General features: G+C 55.3%; 1 protein-coding gene across 2 annotated transcripts in view; it reads right to left on the bottom strand.

Moving 5' to 3' along the window:
* The window catches only part of SRL (sarcalumenin), a 69,995-nt gene that overhangs the window by 22,119 nt on the left and 24,028 nt on the right, over positions 1 to 23,848 (bottom strand). For both annotated transcript variants that reach the window (XM_075899103.1, XM_075899104.1), the window contains exons 2-4: positions 8,471 to 10,300; positions 5,728 to 5,826; positions 3,623 to 3,718 (exon numbers count right to left, since the gene is read on the bottom strand). In XM_075899103.1, coding sequence (XP_075755218.1) covers positions 3,623 to 3,718; positions 5,728 to 5,826; positions 8,471 to 10,300 — 2,025 coding nt within the window. The remainder of the gene's footprint in view (positions 1 to 3,622; positions 3,719 to 5,727; positions 5,827 to 8,470; positions 10,301 to 23,848) is intronic.

The following is a 23,848-nucleotide window of genomic DNA, read 5'->3' as shown; positions in this document are numbered from 1 at the left end:
CTCGGTCGGTTATTAACGCGGCCGAGGGAAACGGAAGGGGTCAGTGCGGCCTGTACTGCCCACAGCAGCTTGCCATGCAGACCCTCTGGCAGAGACGCCACAGGAAGTGGGAGGATGGAGCGAACACTCACGCCACAGCGCAGTGTGCTCCTCTGGGCTGCTGTGTCGCAGGGGCTCCCCGGCCCAGGTGCAAGCTCCCTGCTGGGCCACACAGTCACTGCCATCCCCCTACGCTTGACAGACTCCGTTTGCTCTCCGGCTGGGCTCAGTGGGCGTGCGGGGGAGACGCCTTTGGTACAGGCATTACAGGGAAACCTCCCCCTACTTCCACCCAGTCCAGAAACAGGGAGGTGTATGGAGGAAGGAGCATTTTGGTGTCTCTGGGCATGTGCTGGCGTTGCGGGGGGAGGGCCAGCGCTGGGAGACGTGGTGGCACGGGGCAGTGCTGACGCCCCTATGCCAGAAATGGCCTTTGACATCATGCCGATGAAAGACAACGGTGGAGGGGCTGTTCTCCAAGGAAAGGGGTGTGGCCACCGCCAGGAGACAGGGGTGTGAATTGGAAACACCAGGATGACTTGTCTTCCGCGCCAAGTCCTGCTGGAAATGGGACCTGGGGGCCCAAGGTGCCGCCTGTCTGATAGGTCCCAGGCTCCCAATGGAAGAGCGCATGAAATCGGGGCTGTGAGACCTGAGAGCGAGCTGGCTGCATGGGGATCTCGACGGAGCACGTCTGCACTGCCTGGATATCCCAGAGCAGGGGCTACGCTCCCCAAGCCCCAACACCTGTAAGACCTGGGCGGTGTCTCTGGTCGGGTCGGTTGCTCTAGAGTCCAGCTTAGGACTGGGAGGGGCTGCACCCAGGACAGTGAAGTGCCTGAAGGGATGCCCTGATGCCAAGGTGGCCATTCGGGTTGGTTACGGGGCAGCCACGTGGCTCCCATCCCCACCTCCCACGTCAGGGGACAGGAGACGAGTGGGCGTAGCACTCTTCTCCTTGGCAATATCAGTTCTGCGGGCCCACGCCCACCAGGCCAGACTGCCATGCTGCTCCCCCCCAGGACGGAACATGTTTTGCCCCGAGGCCTGTCCCCGACCTGCTCCAGCTCCCGAGCCAGGTAACGCGCGCGGCGGTCAGCCTGGCGGCGCACACGGCGCTCCCCTCGGAAGAGCAAGGTGAAAAGGCCGGGCTGGATTTCAGGGCCCTCGCTTGCTGGGCTCCAGCCACACAGGGTCTGCCTGGGGAGGGCAGAGCCGTAGCGAGGGTGTTATGCACCCAGGGGCAAAAGCAAAATTTGTGCCACCCCCACTGCCAAGCAGCAGGGCCCCGAACCTGGCACATGGCTGAGCCCACCCCTGCGTGGGGGAGTTTGTACCGCGTCTTCCCCTGCCCCCTCCAGTTTGGGGCCAGGCCCCCACACGCACTAACCCGCTGGCAGAGATGCAGGGGGGTGGGTCTGGGGGCGGAGAGGCGGGGAGGAGGCTCCGGCTGGCTGCAGCAGTGAGCAGAGGAGGAGCAGGCAAGCCGATTAAATTGGCGCCCCCCAATGAGGTGCCAGGGGGAACTGCCCCCCTCTGTTCCCCCCTTGCTACGCCCGGGGGGAGGGATTAGCCACCTGTTTGGGAGACAAGGGAGGGAGAAACCTGTTTGGCGAGTCGGAGGCCTGGGCTACTCCTAAAATGTAGGAGCTAAGTGACTCAGGGCTGGGAGTAATTTCATGCCCTGTGTGGCCTCCTCCCTGTGGATGCAGCTAGGCCTCTTGAGGGGGCAAGAAACACCCCTCTCGCTGCATCAGGTGTCTCTGCTCCAGTGCCCTGAACAACCCCCGCCGTGCTGTTCTGGGGCTCGTCTGGAGGCTGGGTTACGTTTTCTGGCTTGGAAAGGAAAGCTGGACGGTGTAAACAACCAGAGACTTGTCTGTGCGGAACTGAGCATGTTCCTCTACCTGCTACGCTGGAATTCCACTTCCTGCTCCCCAGGGCTGGGCACCAAAGCGAGGGGCACGTCGCTGTCACATGCATCTCGCCTTTCTCAGCTTCGTGACTAGCTGGCAGGCACAAGACCACGGCACCCACACGTGGGCGGACGCACACACACGTGTGCACACAGAGGCGAGGGGAAAGGCAGAGCCCAAAGGTGGGGAATTAGTCAGGCAAACCATCCACAAAGCCCAAATATTAATCAGAGCCAAGCAGAAGCCCCGGCGTATGCAGCACTTGCAAAAGGAAGCGGCTTTCGAAGGCGCTGAAACGTGTCACTGAATGGAGCTACCCCAAGGAGGGGAGGAGGAACGGGACATATTTGCGGGAAGGCTGCCTCCCTAGCGTGTGGTTATGCTGGGTGGCTTTTGAAATATCAAAGAACCAACCGAGTCTAAGAACGGAAAAAGGAGATGCTCCAAAGGGCTGTGCGTGCGCGTGTGTGTGTGTGCACATGTACGCGTGGCTGGGGGGGAGCAGGAAGTTAAATACGGGGAGCTCAGTGCTCACCATGGGGTTTAGCCCGGGTCACAATCCCCTCCAAGCCACCTGGCCCGTCCAAACAAATAGCCAGGATAGGAGTCAGAGCCGACGTGAGCCCTGCATGGTCCTGACCACAAGACCTGCGGGATAACGACTCTTTTCATCACTGCGCAAAGCAGAGGGACGCAAAGCCAGGCTGCCGATCCGAGGTGGGGAGCGTGGTGTCGAGTCCCACCAGGCCCGTAATGCTGTCGGACCATGGACTACTGAACTGGCGGGGCTGGAGTAGCTCAGCCGAGACCAGCTGCCACGAGAGACGGGAGAGGGGTGCCGAGTGATGCTGACCCACGCGAGGGACGGGTCGGTAGCACCAGGAGGAGGAGCAGAAATACCCTAGGGATGGGGGCATGCACCGTGGTGAATGCACGTAGCCTCTGAGGGGACGGAGGGTGCGCAGGGAGGGAACTGGGGGAGCACAGACAGGGGAGGCAGGGAGGGCGTAAGCCACAGATCAGCCCCTCGCGATAAGGACAAACGCTGGGACTCAGCTCTGGAGTAACCCTCCCCTGCCCATCACCGGAGGCTCATTATTTTTTGTAGGGTGAGCACAAAGCCCAGAAAGTAGGAGCAGCAGAGGCAGCCGCAGAGCAAGCGTCGCCGCCCGCCCCAGGGGCTGTGTCTCCCCCAGCCGAGCAGGGCTGCAGCTTTCCGTCGCCATGGTTGCATCCAGGCCCTAGCCAGGCTCCCAGGCCTAGTTTTCCCACTGAGCGGGGACCTGAGTCCTTGGCTGCTCTGCTGAGGCTGCTCTGGGGCTTGGTGACATGGACACCAACCCGTTAGAAGCTGGGCCAGGCGGCTGCCATGTCACGTAGGTCGCAGGGCCCTCGGGGCGCCTGCCAGCTCCTCGGAGTTACCTCCTGTGGAGTGGGCCAAGCCCTCCTTTAGGGCTGAGCCATCACTAGGAGGCCTGGTGTAGCCAGCAGGGGACCGACCTTTGATCAAATACCCATTGCCAGCAGAGCAGAGCCAGGCCCCGGGGCTCATCCCTGGCTGCTGCAAAAGAAGACTCCACGTTCGAGGTCTTCCGCGGATCCAGTGTCTGGCCCCGAGCTGAGGCACGGCCGAACCCTCTGATGCAACCCTCCCGTCCCTGCTTTACCTGTGATCTCATGCTGCCGGAGCTCGTTGTAGCGGTAGGACTGCTCCAGGGGCTTGATGGAGGAGTGGTAGATCTTCCTCAACCGCTGCAGTGTGGCTACAGGGCCAAAGGGTGATAAACCAGCGACAAATCAAGGCCAAAGCTACTCCCAGAGACCTCTGGTGTCCTAACCCTCTTCCTTACCACCCCGGCTCTCTTGCATGTCCACCCACCGCCGTGCAGATAAACACATCTCCATCGGGCAGCTGGAAGATTGTGATTTCCGGCATTAGGAAGGGACACGACATCGCATGACAGAAGGGGACTCGAGTCAATGACCAGAGAGGTGCCCTGCCGTCCTAGGTCCCCATCGTTAGTACCCCAGAAAACAGCCCTCAGAGATGCTCTGGATCGAGCGCTGCTGTGAGAGCGGCAGATTCCAGGCCTGTCCCACCAGCTATTCCAGAGCCATTAACCTTCCTTCGCTGGGAGGGAGCTGTTGCCTGGCTGTCACCGGTGCTCAGTTCTGAGGTGCTGTGGTGGCGTGTCAGGTAACTCCCGATCCTGCACCCCCGTCCGCAGAAGATGAGACTCCGCCAGCCGGCAGAATAGAGCAGGTTTATTGTTTCTCCAGGATACAGCACAGCGCAGACACAATGTGGTTACAGGAGCCAGGGCCAGGCAGCCCTAGACCCCTTGGGGTAGGGGTCCACAGGCCCCTGAACCCTCAGTACTCAGCTTAGTCTCTTCCCTTCATGTTTTCCTAGCCAAGACTGCCTCTCCCAAAACCACCGCACACACATCCCCCAGGTAGCCACACCCCTTCCTTTGTTCAGGTGAGAAGCCCCGGCCGGCCATTGTCTCCATGCTGGAGCTCAGGGGTGACCCCTCCCGGGCAATATTTACAGACACAGGCTAGTGGGGTCATCCACAGCCCAAGCATAGCGACCAGCACGTGGGCAGCACCCACTACATCACAGGTGCTTCTGTGGGAAGCAATCCTGTGGTTTTGCCACTCCCACCTCATGGATCTCCTCCTCCGATGTTCTGCCACGGCGCTCTCAAACCTTCGAGCTTCCTCAAGGGTTTCCATTCGCGATGGGAGAAGCTCAGCAGGTTCAAAGGGTTGGTTCCAACAGTTACCCAAAAGTCCAAGCATAAAACCCTGGCCCCGTAATTCCCAGGGTTTCACCCCGAATGCTTCCCCAACCTTCTCCACCCCTACAAATTTAGAACTATCGGAAGTATGGAAACCCAGGGGAAAGGTAAGAATTTAAGAGGCAATTGATGTCTCTTCAAGAATTGAAGGAGAACGTGGAAATTACCAGATTTGTAAGAAACAAGATTTAAGACTAGAAAAAGAAATTGACACGTGTGCTGTTAGTTTCACCCCCAGGATTCTTTCTTTCCAAGGTGGGGGTACGGGCTCTTCTCCCCTTGTGAGGAATGTGCAATGAATCTGCACTAAGGCCACGTCTTCCCTCAATGGAAGAGTCACGCTGCCACGATCAATCTTCCAGAGTTTGATTTAGAGAGTCTAATGAGGGCAACTCCGCCAGCAGCTGGTACTTCTGCTTCTGCAAGAAGTAAGGGAAGCCGAGGACTGTTTGCTCCTATTGGCCTCCTGCTATGGAGATGGCAGGGAAACTCGAAACAAGGTGCATCGACTCTAGCTACATAAGGAACATAGTTGGAGATTCATATCTTGATTCAAGTATCAGAGGGGTTGCCGTGTTAGTCTGAATCTGCAAAAGCGGCGAGGAGTCCTGTGGCACCTTATAGACTAACTGAAGTGTAGGAGCATAAGCTTTCGTGGACAAAGACCCACTTTGTCTTTGCCCACGAAAGCTTATGCTCCAACACTTCGGTTAGTCTATAAGGTGCCACAGGACTCCTCGCCGCTTTTGCGTATCTTGATTCAACATTCCCTTTTAGTGTAGACCTGGCCTTAGAGTCTGCTGAGTAAGTGGCTTCTTCTACAGCCCGGGCCTAGAAGCCACAAAATCTCCCGAAATCTCACTCTCTGGGTCTGCTGCACCCAACCACCAAATGCTTTGAGTTATTCCCATCCCCCGCCCCCAGCACCTCCCTCACCGCCACCCCCTTTCCGCACACCCATGTCCTACCTGAGTAGTCGTCTGCTGGCTTATCCTCATTCAGCTTGAGGGTGTTCTCTATGTGGGAGCGGTCCCTCTTGGCAGTCTCCTCAACATGTTCTGTCTCTTCTGGAGAAAAAGGAAACCAGCACGTTAGCCACATCTGAAAACAAGACTAGAGAGAGCAGGCAAAGCACAGCCCAGCAGGCGAGTGACTCCCGGGCCACAGAGGAGGCTGTGAAGCGTATGTCCAGCTCTCCAGGGAAGAATCTCTGAGCCCCTAAATCACAAATGGCTTTGGCTCACCTGTTTTTATGGCAGACCCCCCTTCTCCTCCCCTGCCCTTCCCTGTGAGTCTTTGCGGAGACTCCCAACAGAGGGGTCTGTTGGTGCCAGTGGTGATGACAGCTTTGCAAGGTGATGATCGTTCTGTTTGGCTCTGGAGAGAGACCAGCAACTGCCCCTGTCAGCACGTTGCCCAGGATTTGGGAAGTCACGGGTTCATAGACGCCAAGGCCGGAAGGGAGCCTAGCAACCCTCTTGTCTGATTCACACCAGCCATAGGATGTTCCCGAGAATCTCCCTCTGAACTACAGCATCTGTCTAAACACCATCCCTGCAGGATTTAAAAATTGCCTGCGATGGAGACTCCACCATGACCCCGAGGATAAGCGAGGAGATAAGAGCTTGAGATCAACTCTATGAATGCAGAATGCGCAGCTGAACGGGATGCTTGCTAATAAAGAAAACCATTGAGCCATGTGTTCACCTGATCGACTTGCCCATGCCAGCTTGCTCTGGGCTCTAACCTGCTATTTCTAGATCAAGCTCCCCTTGATTTGCATAGCCTTGTAAACTGGTGTCTGGGGATATTTCACCCAGTGAGGTGCTACTCCTCTTGTACTGTCTGTGCCAACTCTTAAACCACAAGGCTGCCCTGTGACCCTACGCCCCCTTTTTATGGAGAGGCGCATTTGTGGCACTTAAGGAACTGAATGGCCCGGTGCTCAAGACAAGGATCTATGAATAGTCTTGCTTTTCCTGTAAACCTACGCTTTGGTTGGTCTTACAAAGACATGTAACCCTGCCACCTCAGGCTGGAATCCATCTTGAATGTTGTATTTTTCCGCACGGGTGGAGGGAATGGGACAAAGACCCTGAGGAAATTCTATTTAAGGGACAGGAAGCAATTGATGATGGTCTTCAGCTGGCTTCACGCTGCTCCCCACCCAGAGAGGACACATGAAAGCCCCTGGAACCAAAAGAACTCTAATGACAGGGGTTAAGCTGAGCTGCTGGACCCAGGTCAGAAAGAATAGCTTTGGCCTGAAAAGACTTCACCTGAAATAAGAGCTAGGGGGAGGCACTATGACTTGTAACAATTTCTATTAGTGCATTAGGGGTAGCTGGCGTGTTTTGTTTAATTTCAGCCCATCTATCATCACCTGCAATCATTTAAATCCTACTTTTTATATTTAATAAAATCATTTTATTATCAGTGTAAATAATTGTTACTTGGATAAGAGCTATGCATCTCTCTCTTTCATTGATAAAAGGAACAAACTTTATGAGCTTTCTCTGCGTGAAACTTCTATATGGATGTACTTGGGGGGTTGGGGCTGTGCTCCTGGGTGCTGTCTCTAGTCCCTTCGACTGAGCCCTTCCAGATTAGAGTTGGTCTCACTCTCTGTGTTATTCTGTTGGGGGGCGGTGACCCTAACTCTGTGCCTTGGCTGGGGGAGACCAGAGCTCCCACCTCGGCAGGACAGGCTGGTGAGCCACCAGGCTCAGTGGCATTATCCACCCCGTCAGGTGACAGTCTCAAGGGGATCTCGGTGACAAAACCTGTCACCCGTGTGCAGGGTGTGGAGTATTTCGAAGTGTTTGGATTCCTTAGACCTGATTCTCTGCCATGTCCCAGATGGCAAAATCATCTCCCCAGCGCACAGCAAAGCTCTAGTGCAGTTGAAGCAGATTGCAGCGGAAAAGTCTCCTGGCACATTTGCTGCACGGAGGAAGCCATTTTGTTCCGTGAGGTCACACTGGCAGAGGCACTCTGGGAGACATCCATTCAGACCTTGCCCTCCTGTGTACCCAGCGGTGTCAGTCACTAGCCCAGCAGAAAGCCAGCGCTCACGGTGCACGGCTGGAAATGACGCCCAGAGCCGTGCAGAACCAGGTACCTTTGCTTTTTGAAGTGCTCAGACATGAATCGCATGCCATGTTGTCTCCTGGGCATGGAAGTTTGTTTTTATCCACAGAACAGCACCAGGCCAAACCACTACCCATGTGCCTCAGTGCTGGAGGGACCACCTAGAGTGCACCTTGGCCCACAGAGTCCGGGCACCCCTGCTGAGGCTCCCAACAGGTGCTAGCTGGGGTCCCATCCTGTCCCTGGGAATGGGGGGAGGGAGCATAACGCTTCACTTCATGCAGGCCATGGCAGAGCTGGCAGTGGATACTAGTCACTGGTGAATTCAGCCTCATGCCCAAGGGGGGAGCCTTCATCTCCCCTTGCCAATCCCGTTACCCACTGCAGCCCATCACCACCCCAGCACTGCCCCTCCTGGCTTTGGCAGAGCCGAGATTGCTGGTCGGAGCAGCTGGTTAGGGGCACACACTGAAAGCACAAGCATTAGAACCAGGGCCGTGCACTGGGTGCATTTTAATGCCGGCCGAGCTCAGCCGCGCTCGGGGCTTGAGCCGTTCACTAGCCAATGCCTGTTGCGGTTAGGTATCACTATCGGCACGCCTAGTAACAAACCAGACAGACCTATTGGTCTGGGCTCGGGCACAGCACCAGCAGGATGGTTGTGGCCAGGCGCGCTCCCTGGTCCTGCCACTAACTGCGCAGCCACAGAAAGCGTCTCTTCTACCGCCGGGTTGCTATTGGGAGAGCCATCTAGGTCCTGCTCCGTGGCTCTGTGGGGCGCATTCCCCAGGCCTGCAGAATCAGACTCAGCTTCCGCTACACTGGTCTCTCCCAGCTTGGCATGGTCATGGCTCTCCATGGTGCTAGCAGCCTCTTGGGCGTCTGGGGATGTGCCTTCTTCAGCCTCCTCCTCTGATTGTGTCAGGCCAGCCTCCTCTTCTGCCTGCCCAGCCCCCTCTGCCTGATCCTCTGCTGGGTCGTCACCTTCTTCCTCCGCCAGGCCAGCCCCCTCTGCCTTTTCTTCTGCTGGGTCATCAGCTTCTTCCCCTTCCTCCACCAGGCCAGCCCCCTCTGCCTGTTCCTCTGCTGGGTCATCACCTTCTTCCCCTTCCTCCGCCAGGCCAGCCCCCTCTGCCTTTTCCTCTGCTAGGTCATCACCTTCTTCCTCTGCCTGGCCATCACCTTCTGCCTTTTCCTCTGCTGAGTCATCACCCTCTTCCTCGGACTCAGCCTGCCCAGCCCCCTCTGCCTGTTCCTCTGCAGAGTCCTCACCCTCTTCCTCGGACTCTTCCTGGTCATCACCCTCTTCCTCGGAACTTTCTTCCGACTCCTCTGTGTCCAAGTCGGGGTTTTCTCCCACTCCCGCAGCTGAAGCAGTGACAGCCTCTTCGTGGCCCCTTTCTGCTGGCTGGCCATCAGCGTGTTCCTCTGGGCTGTCCCCAGCTCCATTGCCTGAATCAGGCTCCTTCTCTTTGGCAGCGAGTCCGTTGTCCCCACGGGGTTCTCCAGGGACAGAACTGGTCTCCTCTGAGCCGGAGGCGCCTTTGCCTTGCTCGTTGGCATGGTCCTCACCTGGCGCATGAGAGTCGGCATCTCGGCTGACACGTCGACTCCGGCTCGTGTCTTCTCTGGTGCGTTCCTCTGGCTGCGTCCCCTCTTCCTCAAGAGTTCCTGCCGCGGCTAGAGCCGGTTCAGCGCTACCTGCATCTCCCGCAGGGGGCGATTCTCCGCTGGCCTCTGAGGGCCGGGTACTCTTCTGGGATCCCTCGCTGGCTTCGCTTTCCTTTCCAGCAGCATCTTCGCCCTCTTCGGGCCCTGAGCGGTGCTCTGCTGCTGCCGCCTCCTCTCTAGCCACAGCCTTTGTACCGCCCTGAGAAACCTGCCTCTCTGCTGCAGGCCTGTGGGCTAGAGGAGAGTTTGGTTCCTTTTCACTCCCAGCCTCTCCCAGTCCGATTTCAACCCCAGCAACACGGAACTCCCCGTTCTCCTCTGCAGCTTCACTCTTCCTGCCCCTCGGCTGTTCACTGCCCAGCAGCCCTTCTGCATCGTCCCCTGGGAGAGGAGTCCCTTGGGCTGCGTCTGCCTCTCTCGCCTCAACCGCACCTCGCTCAGCATTGCTGCCGGCGGCCGGGGCGTCTTCCAACACCACCGAGGAATCACTGGCGACGTTCCCGCCGTCCTCCTCCTCTTGGCTCTCGTTGTTCGAGCCTCCACCAGGGATATTTATATCGGCACCTGTCTTGGCACCGCGGTCCCGTGGCATTCCATGCTGTTCCGGGGCTACGGCCCCATTGCTGCCTGCAGGCTGAAGGAGAAGAGTTTTCTCGGGGGGGAGAGAGTCGGAACACAGCACCCCTTCATTCCCCTCTGGACTCTGGTCTCCAGCTGGGAAGTGAGTCTCAACAAAGCTGGCAACATCTTCAGTGCCACCCGGAGCAGAAACTTGCTGTTCTAAACGATTAGAACATTAGCAGTCAGTTTCATCGGAGGAGGACTCTGCTTGTCTCCTCAAAGGGGCCTACCTCTGCCTACACAACGGGTGTGCAATCACACATGCGTGCGTGTGTGTCAGGAGGGGTGAAACTCTGCTGCGTACTAAAGCAAAGCTGCATATGGTGTTCCCAGAAAGTCCCTCTTTATTTCGAGGCTATTATAAATGAATTTTTAATGCTGGCCCTGGTGCTGTTTATGGAACCAAATAGGGCTCTTTTGTCATTCCCAAAATACAGGCAACGTTTTAAATTCAAATGAAAAATCAATTCAAAAGTTTATGTAATTATTCATGTGGCTTGACTACGCGCCTGGACCTGAATTTGACCAGTCGTGATGTAAACGTCAAAGAAATGAGCGAAAAGATGCAGCAGCAGAAGTCCCATCAAATAAAGTTTGTGGGTAAAATGTTTCCTTTCTGCTATTATTCATCACCATGTCAATTATCAGTAATATTCAGTTGTACATTTTCAGTCATGCAAATAGACATCCTTAGGCGGCTTTTTGTTGACCATGTAGTTTGGCTCTTTGGTTTGAAAAGGTTGCTGATCCCTGGACTATTTTATATTACAGGGACAATATTTCAGAGATTACTGTCCAGTGGCTCTCTGCCTCAGTAAGCCATACAACGAATTGCTCCCTTTGGATCACGCCTGTTACTAGAATCATTCCGCCCGCTGCGCTCTACCCAACAGCAGTAGTGTTCAGAACCGATGGGAGCAGTATTAAATCCTCAAGGAAACCTCAAGGTCCTTTTATCAACAAACTGGCTGCGGGTAAAAAGCTTAGCCTAGAATATTTCTATGTGAAAAGCCGCTTGTGTGTGGTGAATGATAACGGGTCATGGCCACATTCTGCGCCTTGCATAGCCACTGGAAGTCAGCTGGTATGCATCTGTGTTTGCTGGGAAAGGGGGATGCAGAACGGATAGGCTAACAGAAGAGCGGAGCCCCGTGAATGGATGGGAGGGGGCAGCCCGACACAGAGTCAGGGCTAGGGTCCTATTTATTGTGAGCAGCCTTTCACTTGGAAAACATTTGCAGCTCTGACATGGACTGGCATGCAGTGAATTAATTCTGCATTCCGGGAGATGTCACCTGCGTTTTCCATGGGCCCCCCTTTGTAATTCAGCATTAGTCAACAGATGCTTAAAATAAAGCATTACCAGCTGGAATGTCTGTCACAAGCAGTTGCTCCTCGTCGGAATAATCCCCTGAAAAGTCTAATGTCCACATACCAGGGAAGCATTTCAAAGGAGAATCATTCCTTTGTGCTCCAGCTGGCAGGCGGATGCCAGTCAGAAAGTACCAGCCTCCCCCAGGCCAAAGGGAGGGAAATGGGTAGCGCTCTCAGGCTGTCTCAGAGGGCAACTGAAGCATGACACAGGCCTGTCACATTCCTGGATTTTAAAGGGAGAAGCCAGATCACTGCTCACCCAAGGGGGGGTGTTTGCCCCAAAGTATGTACAAAGGGGGCCATGTGAAGTGTCAAACGAAAGCTTCTGTTCTACTGATTTTATGTATGTTGTTCATGTACTTGCGTGATATCTGTATGTGGCGTTATAAATATGTATTCTGTGTTGATGCTGGAAGATTCTCTGTCTGATACAGAGCAATGGGAAGGACTGTCCAGTCAGTGACTATGCTAATTAGCAGGTTCCAGGGACAAGGCTCACCGAGATCCCAATACACACCTGAGGAATGCGTCTGGAAATCTGGATACCTGCAAACTAGCCACGGCATAATGGCTGCCAGCCTGTGGAACAGAGGGAGGTCACTCGACCATGTGACCTGCTCTAGCCAGGAGGACGCCAGGAGGGATATAAAATGCCATGAGGCGAATTCTATCTTGTCTTCAATTCTGCTCCTGATCCCAGATGCAGCCTTGCGAGGGACAGAGAGCCGGGGAGAACCGTGGACCCATCCTGACATAGGATGTGCACCATAAGACTTATAAGATAGCAGTTTATAACATCTCTGCTGAGAGCCTGCATCAAGAACTGGGTGATTCAATGCATGTGATGTATTCTCCTTAACCTTACTCTCTTGCTTTTCTTTCTTTTATTAATAAACCTTTAGATTTTAGATTCTAAAGGATTGTCCCAGCGTGCTCTTGTGGGTCAGATCCAGAGTGTAAATTCATTGGGACCTGTGGCTGGGTCTTTGGGACTGGAAAGACCCATTTGGGGTAGGTGAGATTGGGTTCTATAGCCCCTCACCTGTGCGTTAGGCCTGGGGCTGATTGTGGCACAGGGAGAGCTGGGGGGTCTGAGGGGTTTTGTTCAGTGTGTGGCCTGTTTGGGAAGGTCGCTGGTCAGGGGCTGTAAGGAGCCCTGAGTTTGAGCAATTCGCCCTGAGCGGACGCCCTCAGCGGTGCCCAGACCCGGCCCACTCTGTCACAAGGCTTCTCCTTTAATCTTCTCCTGTGCCCCCTTTGAGGGTGCTCCCACTCCATGTTCCTAAAGGCGGTGCTGGAGAAAGCATGGAGGTGTCCTGCTGCCCTCTAGTGCCCAGTCCCTCCCGGCACAGTAATCTGCATGCATCCAAGGATCTCAGAGCACTGCCCTGCCCTCGCTGGCCGTACCCAGGCCCAGCCCAGCTCATCCAGCAGACTCTGCAGTTAGGGCAGCGCAATATCATCTCATACTACTACCGGAGAGGAGCCTGGTGCAACCTGCTCGCCCCTCGGACCCAGATCCTGCACGGTGCAGCTGGCCCCGGCTTACTTGTGCTCAGCTCCTTTCCCCAGACCTCCCTGCTCAGGGGCCGTGGTGCAGCTTCCCCAGAGCAGGACGGGTGGGGACGTGGCAAGCAATTCCCTGTCCCCGGCCCAGAGCAGCCAGGGGCTATGCTAGGAGAGCAACATGCCTGAAAAAAAGAATCGCCTTTTGCCAACGCTGCCACGCAGCCCCCTACAGAAATCGAGTGCTGCGGCGGGTTGGGCTGGGGGTGTAAAAGGCAAGGAAGCACCAGCCCGGCAAAACTCAATGAGCAGCAGCGAGCTGGTCACATGGCTGGAACAGAGGGGCCCGGAGGATCTGCCTCTGCTGCACCAGGGCGGTGCAATTCCCAGCCTGCATACCATCCTCTCTGCCTCCTGACGTTCGCAGGGGGCTAGCCAGGGCTGCCCTGGCCGTGCGGCTGGTTTGAGCATGCTCGCTCGGCCAGAGCTAGCTCTGTGTGACTGTCCAACTTGGCCTCCCGCCGCAGTGCAGGCGTAGCCAGAGATGGCCAGGCAAAAGGGCTGCTCTGCTGTGGCTTGCACTGGCCACAGGTGGCTCACTGCAGTCAGTCCCTTGGAGAGAGACGGGGCATCCGCCCTCTCACTCCGGTGCAGGTTTACATTCAGACGTGGGCTACGGGGCTGGAGGGGGTCCAGTGCAGAAGGGATGCGGGGCAATGGGAATGGGGAGTGGCACGGGAGGGGGGGGCGCTGGCGAGGAGCCATGGGAGAGGTGCACAAGAGCAGGGCTGTGCAAGGAGAGGTGGGCGAGCAGCAAGTCAGAGGGAGGGAATCCGAGCAGAGGGTCAGAGACTTCAAGGTCAGAAGGGGCCATTTTGCCCATCTAGTCCGACTTCCTGCCAAGCACAGGCCAGAAACCGGCCCCACCCCTGGGCCGATCCTTTAGACAAACAGCCAGTCTTGATGTATGGTCAGTGATAGAGACCCTGGGCAAATGGTTCCAATGCTTAATTACCCGCCTTGTGAAAAATGCACAACTTATTCCCAGCCTGAATGTATCTAGCCTCAGTTTCCAGCCACTGAGCGACCCTGCTTGGCTAGACTGACGCGCCCATTAAACGTGTGTTCCCCACATCGGCACTTACAGACTGGGGCCCAGTCACCCCTTCCCCCACTCTTTGTGACGCTAAACAGACTGAGCTCCTTGAGTCTAGCACCGTGAGGCAGATTTTCGGATCCTTTAATCGTCTCGTGGCTCTCGTGAGCCTCTCCATTCTATGAACCCCCCCCCTTGCATTGCGGGCATCAGAACTGGACACAGCATCCAGCCATGGTCGCACCAGTGCCAGACACAGGTAGGATCGCACTAGCCAGTGTCACACTGGGAGCTCCTGGTCAGCTGAATACCATCCCAGGAACCCCAAATCTTTGTCAGCATTCCTGGGTCTGGGATGGTCCCCTGCCCTAAATCACAGTCTGCAGTCTGTGTCCAGAGATGTGTACGTTGCCCTTTAGCCGGAGGACGACGTACACTGTTCGCTTGTGCCTAGCGTACCACGGGATCCACAGGGGCCACTACCACAGGGGCCAAAAACCGACCCTCGCAGGACCCCACTAGAACCAGGCCCATTTGATGATGCATTAACAGGAGCATCGTGAGCAAGACACAAGACGTCATTCTTCCGCTCTACGCTGCACTGATAGGACTCAGTTGGAGTAGTGTGCCAAGTTCTGGGTATAATTCAAGTTTGGGGCATTTGAAGAAGAAAGTGGAGAGTTTGGAGAGGGTTCAGAGAAGAGCAACAAAAATGATGAAAGGTCTAGAAAACGTGACCTCTGAGGGAAGACTGAAAGAACCGGGCTTGTTACGTTTGGAAAAGAGAAGGCTGAGAAGGGACATGACAGCAGTCTTCAAGTGCCTAAAAGGGTGTTACAAGGAGGAGGGAGAAAAATTGTTCTCCTTGGCTTCTAAGGATAGGACAAGAAGCAATGGGCTTAAATTGTGGCGAGGGAGGTTTAGGTTTGACATTAGGAAAAACTCCCTAACTGTCCGGGTGGTTAAACACTGGAATAAATTGCCTAGGAAGGTTGTAGAATCTCTACCACTGGAGTATTTAAGAGCAGGTTGGACAGACACCTGTCAGGGATGATCTAGACGGTGCTTGGTCCTGCCACGAGGGCAGGGGACTGGACTTGACCTCTCGAGGGCCCTTCCAGTTCTAGTGTTCTAGGATGTTATGGTTCCCCATTTATGGTTATATTTTGAGATCTATCAGTTAGCCAGTTTTTAATCCATTCAATGTGTGCCACGTTACCGTTAAGTCTTCCTAGGTGTTTAATCAAAATGCCACGGTCTATCGAGTCAGACGTGCCTTACGTTAACTCTGTTACCTTCTGTGACTCTGGGAGCCCCCCAGGGCGGAGGGCAAACCAGGCCATACCTCCCCTCAGGCCTTGCCCCACACCGTATCTAATGGTGACACCATATGAGTATCGTGTGATGCATGGAAGGAGTCAGGAGGGAGCCAGGGAGGTGGGAAGAGGCTGAGGCTGCAGGGCAGAGGCAGATGTTGGAGCTTGCGGTGGGCAGGACTTAGGGCCAGGGAGGTGAGGAGGAGGAGCCAAGGTGGAGGATGAAGTACAGCAGGGGAGCAAGGGGAAGCTGGCGGCCTGGTGGGGAGAGCCAGGAGGAGAGAGAGAAGGGGGGGACATGGGTGAATGAGCTACGAGGGAGCTACCAGATGGCGAGGGAGGGGCGTGTGGCGCTGCCAGCCAGCAAGCAGAGGCAGGGGGCCTGACTGAGGGTAGCCGCAGTCTCGCTGAGCTCAGAGCAGGCCCGGCGATGGAGCAGGCTGGAGCAAAGGGGCCAGTCGCGCACACTGCACGTGAAATTCATCGTCCCACTGAACCGGGAGCTGGGGGAGTTTCAGGAGATGACACCTGCCGTTTGCAGACATTGCTGGCCAAAGCCCCCTTTGATGGGGATACGGGCCGCAGCGGGGAGGAGCCATTGCTCTGCATTCACACAGCCAGGCAGGAGACCTGGGCCGGCCACATCCGCTGCCCTGCACCGCCTGGCTCCCAGCCACGGAGCTGGCTCTCTCCAGACACCAGTGCCTGCCATACAGGGTTGCCCTGGCAACAGAGTCCAGTCCTCGCTACAAGGCCCTTTCCCTGGGAGAGGGATTTCTTCTGCCAGCCGCCCTCGCCGCTCAGTTCCCCGCCTTGCTTCCAGTGATCCCTGCCTGTGCCACCCAAACCGGCCCCCTTCCCATGCCGCCCCTCAGCAGCCACACCCTCCGCTCATGGCAGGCCCCTCATCCTCAGGGACCTGCTGCCCGGACCCTGCAGAGCAGGCCAGAAGGCTGACCGGGAGGTTTGGCGCAGTCTGTCCCTCAGCACTAGCGCCCCTGAGCAGCACCCCAGCCAAGCGGCTGTATGTCAGGGCAGAAGGTTCCCTGGCCAGCCATGCTGCCTGCCTTGAGTCAAGCAAACCCACAGAGACCCAGGGGAGAAGACAGAGGTGGCAGCCTGAGGGAATTGCAGGAGAACCCCCGGCCAGACTGAGCGATGTCTCACCGTGGTGTGACAAAGCTCCTACCGACACTTGGGCTGTGTCTAGACTGGCCATTTTTTCCCAGAAAATCAGCCACTTTTGCGGAAAAACTTGCCAGCTGTCTACACCGTCCGCTTGAATTTCCACAAGAACACTGACTTCCTACTGTAAGAAATCAGTGCTTCTTGTGGAAATACTATGCTGCTCCCGTTCGGGCAAAAGTCTCTTTTGCGCAAGAGGGCCAGTGTAGACCGCTGAGATTTGTTTTCCGCAAAAAAGCCCCGATCGCGAAAATGGCAATTGGGGCTTTTTTGTGGAAAAACACATCTAGATTGGCCACAGACGCTTTTCCTCAAAAAGTGCTTTTGCGGAAAAGCATCCGTTCCAATCTAGACGCTCTGTTCCAAAAATGCTTTTAACGGAAAACTTTTCCGGAAAATCATGCCAGTCTAGATGTAGCCTTGGTGGGTCCGGTGCTTCCAGGCGGATCGCTTGCCTCACAGGCTCACAGCAGCCCCACACCTGGGGCATCCGCTCGCTGTTTGCTGAGCTCCTCACATCACTGGCCAGCATAAGGGTTAGAGGGAAAACCCAACTCCAGTCTTGGTGGAGCCCTCGAATGACACAGGGCTGGGCAGACCCCTTTCTTTCCCCTGAGTGGAAATAGGGAAGTGGGTGTCAGGGGGAGCCGGGGCCCACCCTCTACTCCGAGTTCCAGCTCAGGGCCCTGTAACAGCAGCTGCCTATAAAAGTCTCCAATATCAGCTGTGAGAGCTACAAAACCCCCAGGCTACTTCCCCACACTTTCCTTATCATAGGCTCTTCCTCCTGGTGCCCACTGGTGCTTGCTCCTCCTGTAGCACTCCCTCCATCCCCTCAGCTCCCTGTGCACTGAGGGACACTCTTTTAACCAGTCTCAACTGGTGCTTCAATTGACCTCACCTGACTAGCTGTGGCTCACCTGACTCGGCAAGCCCACTTAATTAGCTCCAGGTGCTTAATTGCCCTAATTGACTCTGGCTGGTTCCGGACTAACCCCTGCCAGTTTACCCTGGGAACTGAGAGTTACTCAATCTGAGGCTAATGTACCTCCCTTCCGTCCCTCTCTTGTACCCCTCTGGCCTGACCCTGTCACAGTGAGTTCTGCCCCCCTGGCCAGCATGTCACCTGCAGCCAGCACCCCTGGCACATCCGGCTCACCCACGGAGGGGCCAGACACGTTGTGGAGGGAAAGAGCAACCAGCCTGCCTGCAGTAAAGCGTGTTGGGGTGGTGTCCTCAGGCTGAGGGGGAGCCCAACGCAAAGCAACACGTCACCTCTAAAGGCCAGCCCTACCCAGGCTGAGCGTGTGGCAAGAGCTGAGCCTGCTGCTTCTGACCCTCCCCACCCTGCATGGCCTGCAGCCGGCCCACCTGAGCGAGGCCAAAGGGCACATAGCTCGGATGCTGCTTAGATCGGCACAGCTTAGGGGTGCTCCTGGCCGAGGGCACCAGAACTTGAGAATTCACCCTCCCCCTTGGTCCAAAATAGCCTGGAGCTAGTAGCCTGGAGCTAGTGACCTTGGCTTCCGGGCAGGCTGTGAAGCTCATCTCTCAGGCAGGCCATGCGCCGGAGAGGGGGATTGGGCTGAAGGGGGCCCCGTGTGTTTCGGAGACGGGCTGGGAACCTGCGGCTGCCTCTTCTGTTCAGTGCTTGAGCTTGTTGGGTTTCATGCTAAATAACCCACCCTGCTCCAGCTGCTTGGAACACTGGGTGGCTTTGGACCAGCACGCCCCAAAAGCTACTAAATTCCTTGCACGGATAAATCAATCTCCAGGCTTCGGACTCGTCTGCCACTGTTTCAGACGGGGACTTTAATTTCCCCGGGGACTTTGGGGTGTTATGTAAGGTCCCTATGACCCTCCCCACCATTATCTGCCTTCCCCTCCCCTGTGGTCTTTAACTGCTTGCATTGCAAACTGTGCCCATCCACAGATGGCCAACTGATGATCACCAGGCAGCCAACAGGGCCAATGTGACGGGCTTAGCACCCTCTGACCTTCCTCCTAAGGCTAAAAATATCTCCAGCAACTGGAGCGTGGAAACTGAAGAAGTGGCTCCTTCAAACTCAGAACCCAAAAGGCAACCCCTGAAAGCCATCCCAGACTGGGCCGCCATTCAAGTGATAACGAGTCACCAGCGTCCTCGCCAGACCTCAGGCGGGGGAAGATGCCACCTCCTCCCGGTGGGGGAAGGCAGGGCCCAAGAGGGAGCAAGTCAAAGCAGTTCTCTGCATGCGCGTGCGTTGTAACATGACACTTAGTGCAGCACTCGCAGTCCTGTGCTGGAGGTCCCAGTTGGAGACAGCTGAGTGGAGTTACGGCAGAGGAAAGTTATGTAAGACAATATACCTTGCTCAGCGTGCCTTGGGACCAGGCTCAGCACAGAAAGGAACACGTGCCAGAGTTTCCATCCCGTCATCGGGCTATTCCCCAGGACCACGGCACAGCCTGGGGCACCCCTGACCTCAGCCTAGCGTTGGGTCCAAGTCACGGCTCCTCTGACACAGTTCCCACCTCTTCGAGTGCGGGGGGGGGGGGGGGGGGGTCAGGGCCTTGTTCATGAATACCTGTCTGTCTGCCTCACTCATCCGCCTGGCAGTTGAGCTCCAAGCCACGCCGCAAGCACACGAGTTGACGGGGTTGTCTGGCTTGTCCACATCCACCCGAAAAGCCACGGGGCCTGCACTCGCTGAGGGGAATTAGCATGGAGGCCAGGCAGGAAGGTGGCAGCTCCTTGTCCTCAGGGCCTGGGGGTTCTCTGTCCACATTCCCAGAGCACCGGAGGGCTGTTGCCATGGCAATGGCTGCATGGCCTCTCACCTGTATCCACATCCTAGGGCAGGCTGGGATTTTTTTTTTTGGCCTCCCTATTTTTCCAGGGGGAAACAGGGGTCTGTGCCAAATGGAAACTGGCCTGAGGAAAACGACAGCGTTGCTGGCATCTTTCAAAGCTTCGCCAGGCAAATCGAAATGTTGCAGGTCGGGTCTGGTACTCTCTGCCTGCCTGATTTGCCGCAGCGCCGCATGGGAGGTGTAGTTTGGGGTCGTCAGGCTCCTAATTTTCCTAAGCAGCCAACCCGGATGCCACCTCCACTGGTTCACTGTGGTAATTGCTCTGTGCCTCAGTTTCCCCAGCCATAAATCGGGGAGCATGATACTTGTCTATGGTACTTCGCAGAGGGCTGTACCTCCTACTGCAGCAGCACTGGGTGGGGATTACGTCTCCTTCTCTGGTGGTGGAAGAACACAGCTCTCACAAATGGCCTATGGGGCACATGGGCCCTAAAACCAAAACCAGTAACCCCGCCAACTGCGTCTTTGTTTCTAATGCCAACAGCTTTCAGGCTACAGAGGAAGACCGTTTTCCTGCAGACCCCAGCTGAGCTGAGGAAGGAGGGGGCACAAATGGGACGGACTGGAGCAGGCGGTTGGGCTGTTCAGGCCCCACACCTCCCGGCAGCAGGAATAGAAGCACAGAGCAGGGGTGCACAGCAGAGAAGAGACGAGCGCTGTCGTGCCCTGCTTTGCTCGCCAGCAAACCAGGAGCCTTCACCGCGAGCAGAGAGGAATTCCTGTCAGCGGCAGCTGATTTAGGGAGCAGCATTCCTGCTGTGCATGGTCACTGGCACAAAATAGCCGGGCCAGGAAGAAGCTAGGATTTAATGTCGATAAAGGCATTCACGGGGCAGGGCAGCGGAGGCAGAGCCAAACCACACTGCTGCTTCCAATGTGCATGGGAAGGAAAGTGTGAGAGGGCTGTGAGCCGGGGCAGGCCACAGGGACACGCCTTTGCTTCCGCAGAACTGCAGCCACTGGGAGGAGTTGGGCAAACCCAAATCCAGACCCCCCCAGAGATGGTGCATTGGCACCAGTTTACATGGAGCCTTAGCTAGGGACTGTAAAGTCACTGGCCTGTTGTGGATTCAGGGAAGCCAACAAGAAAGAACAAAAGTCAAGTCTCCACAAGGGAGGGCAGCGTGTGTGTCTCCACCAGCATCGCACAGCCAGCTACACACAAAAGGCTGCCAGCAGAGACCTTGGAACTGTAAAAGTCCAGGACACAGAAAATTAAGAGGATGTAAAGAAGCCTTAAAATGACTGTAATCCCCACCTGCCGTAAAGGGACTTTCCACTGCCACGCCTCACTTGTGCCAAGAATGTTAAACAATGACCCAGGTTGAGGTCTACTCAGGTCCCGCTGTAGGGACGCCGGCCAACCAGTGATGTCCCCTAAACACAATAAGAGGAAGCTGAGGACCGATTTCAGAAGTCACAGAGCAGAGCTTAAGAGGACAAGGAGACACATAAGAACATAAGAACGGCTGTACTGAGTCAGACCAAAGGTCCATCCAGCCCAGTAGCCTGTCTGCCGACAGTGGCCAACGCCAGGTGCCCCAGAGAGGGTGGACCAAAGACAATGATCAAGCGATTTGTCTCCTGCCATCCCTCTCCAGCCTCTGACAGACAGAGGCCAAGGACACCATTTTATCCCCTGGCTAATAGCCTTTTATGGACCTAACCTCCATTAATTTATCTAGCTTCTCTTTAAACTCTGTTATAGTTCTAGCCTTCACAGCCTCCTCTGGCAAGGAGTTCCACAGGTTGACTATGCACTGTGTGAAGAAGAACTTTCGCTTATTAGTTTTAAACCTGCTAAGGATTGAAATGGCAAGGATTGAGACAGTGAGGGAGGAATTGACTTGGTTTGCAAAACATACCTGCAGGTTGCACAGAGAAAGAAGGCAGAAGAGTGATCTTTTACATGCCTGTAAATATGCAAAGTGGAGTCATTCTGGATTTACCATGGTGTAAACAGGATCAGCAACTGCCCACTCAGAGAAGCCCATGCCCACAAAGAACATGCCTCAAGCACACCCACCTGCCGGGGGAGGGGTCCCAGGGAGTGTGTGGGGTGCATATCAGAAGGTTAGGTCTCTGGGCTGCTCACGGGTGCAGCAAGGACGTTTCTACACAGTGCGCTTGATTCATTCGAGTGAAGTTGAGCGCACGCAGCCTGGAGCTGCTTCAAGCAAACTGAAAGCCGTGGGGCTGAGAAGGGAGCAGGACCTCTGGGTGGTTTAGTTGCACCTGCTGGAAATAGACAATGACGAAGGCAGAGTGGCTCCAAGAGCCTTTTGCTAACGCGCCAGGAGCTGAACTGGTGCTTTGCAGCTAACCCAGCGCTTGCTGTTGTCTGCCCCTCTCTGTAACGTGGCAGGGAGCCCTCTGGCACTGGGCAATGGATAAGAGCTTGTGCTTGTTCCTTCCGTGCTGGAATGCGGATTAAGATGCTAATTTAGGAGGGGGCCTTCTTGTTTCCACCCCCCCTTTGTGCCTTGTCTTAGGCAGCGATTATTTTCATTTCCTTTCATATTAACCGTTCCATTGGGGATGCTAAATCCCTTCCACCCGCCCACTCCCACCTACACTTCCCAAGGAGGGGGAAGCAAAAACCGCACTTCTGGTTAATCCCAATTTTCACAGCAGCGGTGCCAAGCAGTGATAAGTGCCGGTTTGCCGTTAAGTATAAGGAGCAGGCTTTCAAATGGACCATTTTAGAAAGAAAGAAAGAACTGCAGCTAAGGGAGCTGGAGTTTTAAAGTATTAAAATAATGGTGGATCTACCCCCAAAATGGCTGGCTCAGTTTTCTTATTTATAAGGGACAGTGGTCCCTGTCTGTGTGCTGTAAACATGGACAACGCCTAATACCAGGTGGGAGCTACAGTATTACAAACCTACGCCTGACGAAGTAACAGAACAGAGATCGTGAAAGATTCCTAACACGGCAATTACTGGTCCACCCCAGGGCTGATTTAACCATAGGCACAGTAGGCACAGTGCCTAGGGCCCACGATACTTTTAGGGGCCCACAAAAATGTTTTAATTTCTTTTAAAATCAGAAGGAAAAAAAATGAACTTTTAGGGTCGAAGAAAAAGTTTTAATTTTTTTCTCACATCAGAAAAAAAATGAAACTTTTAGGGCCCACGAAAATCTATTAAATTTTGCCTGAAACAGAAAAAAAATAAAATGTTGACGTATTTAAAGTTATATCAAAAATAATTTTTAATATTTCTTTTATGGAGGAAGGGGCTCACGAAGGCAAAAGTGCCTAGGGCCCACGGAAGTCATAATGCGGCCCTGGTCCACCCCCCAGCCTTTGATTCCTACATGTGTCCAAGACTCATGCAATGCTGGCCGTTTAAACGGCTGGACACGTGCAAGCAATTGCTTCCCTCTGACACTAGCACCAGGAGACTTTATTTGCAGGGGTCCGTGCCAACTTTGAGTCTAGTTTCACTCCGTGGCCATTCACACCCCCTAGTTACATTTGGGGTTCAAAGGAACCCAAGAATTCAGGGTGAAATCCAAGCAGCACTGGAGATTCTGGCCTCAGGTCACGGTGAAACCATCGGATGTTCCGTGGTGAGGCAAAGCTCTGGCCGTGCCCCGTGGGTTTCACGCGACTGGCGGATCGTGTTAGCCTCAGAGGCGCGCTGTGGCCCTCCCCACAGCCTCCTTCTCTTTACAAGGGGCAGGGTCTGCAGCTTACTGAGCCGTCCTCATCACAGGGTAGTTCATGGCTTTGGACTGAAGACCCCTCCATAGTCCTGGTCTGCCCTCTCGGGGCAGTCTCTGTGTTGGCGAGGGGGAGATTTGGGGGAAACCCGGGCCCACCTACTACTCCAGGTTCCAGCCCAGGGACCCTAAGGCAGCAGCAACAGACAAGGCTGCTCTGCTTCCGATCTGGCAGCTTTTTCCCTGAGCCACTTCCCCCCAAAAAGCCCTCCAAGTGCCTCCCCTGGTACCTGCTAGCCAGTCCTCAGCTCTCTCACACACACACACACACACACACACGGTACCTGCTAGCCAGTCCTCAGCTCTCTCTCACACACACACACACACACACACACACACACACACACACACACACACACACACACACACACACACACCTCTTCTGTACCTCACTTCCCCCCTTCCAGTCCATCACTCCTTCTCTTCTCCCTCTCCTTACCTGGGGGAAACCTTTTAAAGTGGCCCCACTGGCTTTAATTGGCTGCAGGTGTTTAATGACTTGCCTGAGGGAGCAAGCTAATTAACTAGCCCCAGGTGTCTGCCTGCCTTCATTTCCTGGCAGCAGTCTCAGGGGCTGTGTCTACACTGGCGCGATCTTGCACAAAAGCGGCCGCTCTTGCGCAAAAACTTGCTGCCTGTTTACACTGGCCGC

The sequence above is a fragment of the Pelodiscus sinensis genome, chromosome 16, assembly GCF_049634645.1.
Source record: "Pelodiscus sinensis isolate JC-2024 chromosome 16, ASM4963464v1, whole genome shotgun sequence".
NCBI lineage: Eukaryota > Metazoa > Chordata > Testudines > Trionychidae > Pelodiscus > Pelodiscus sinensis.
The sequence above is the reverse complement of the archived record's forward strand: the minus strand, read 5'-3'. Positions and strand labels throughout refer to the sequence as shown.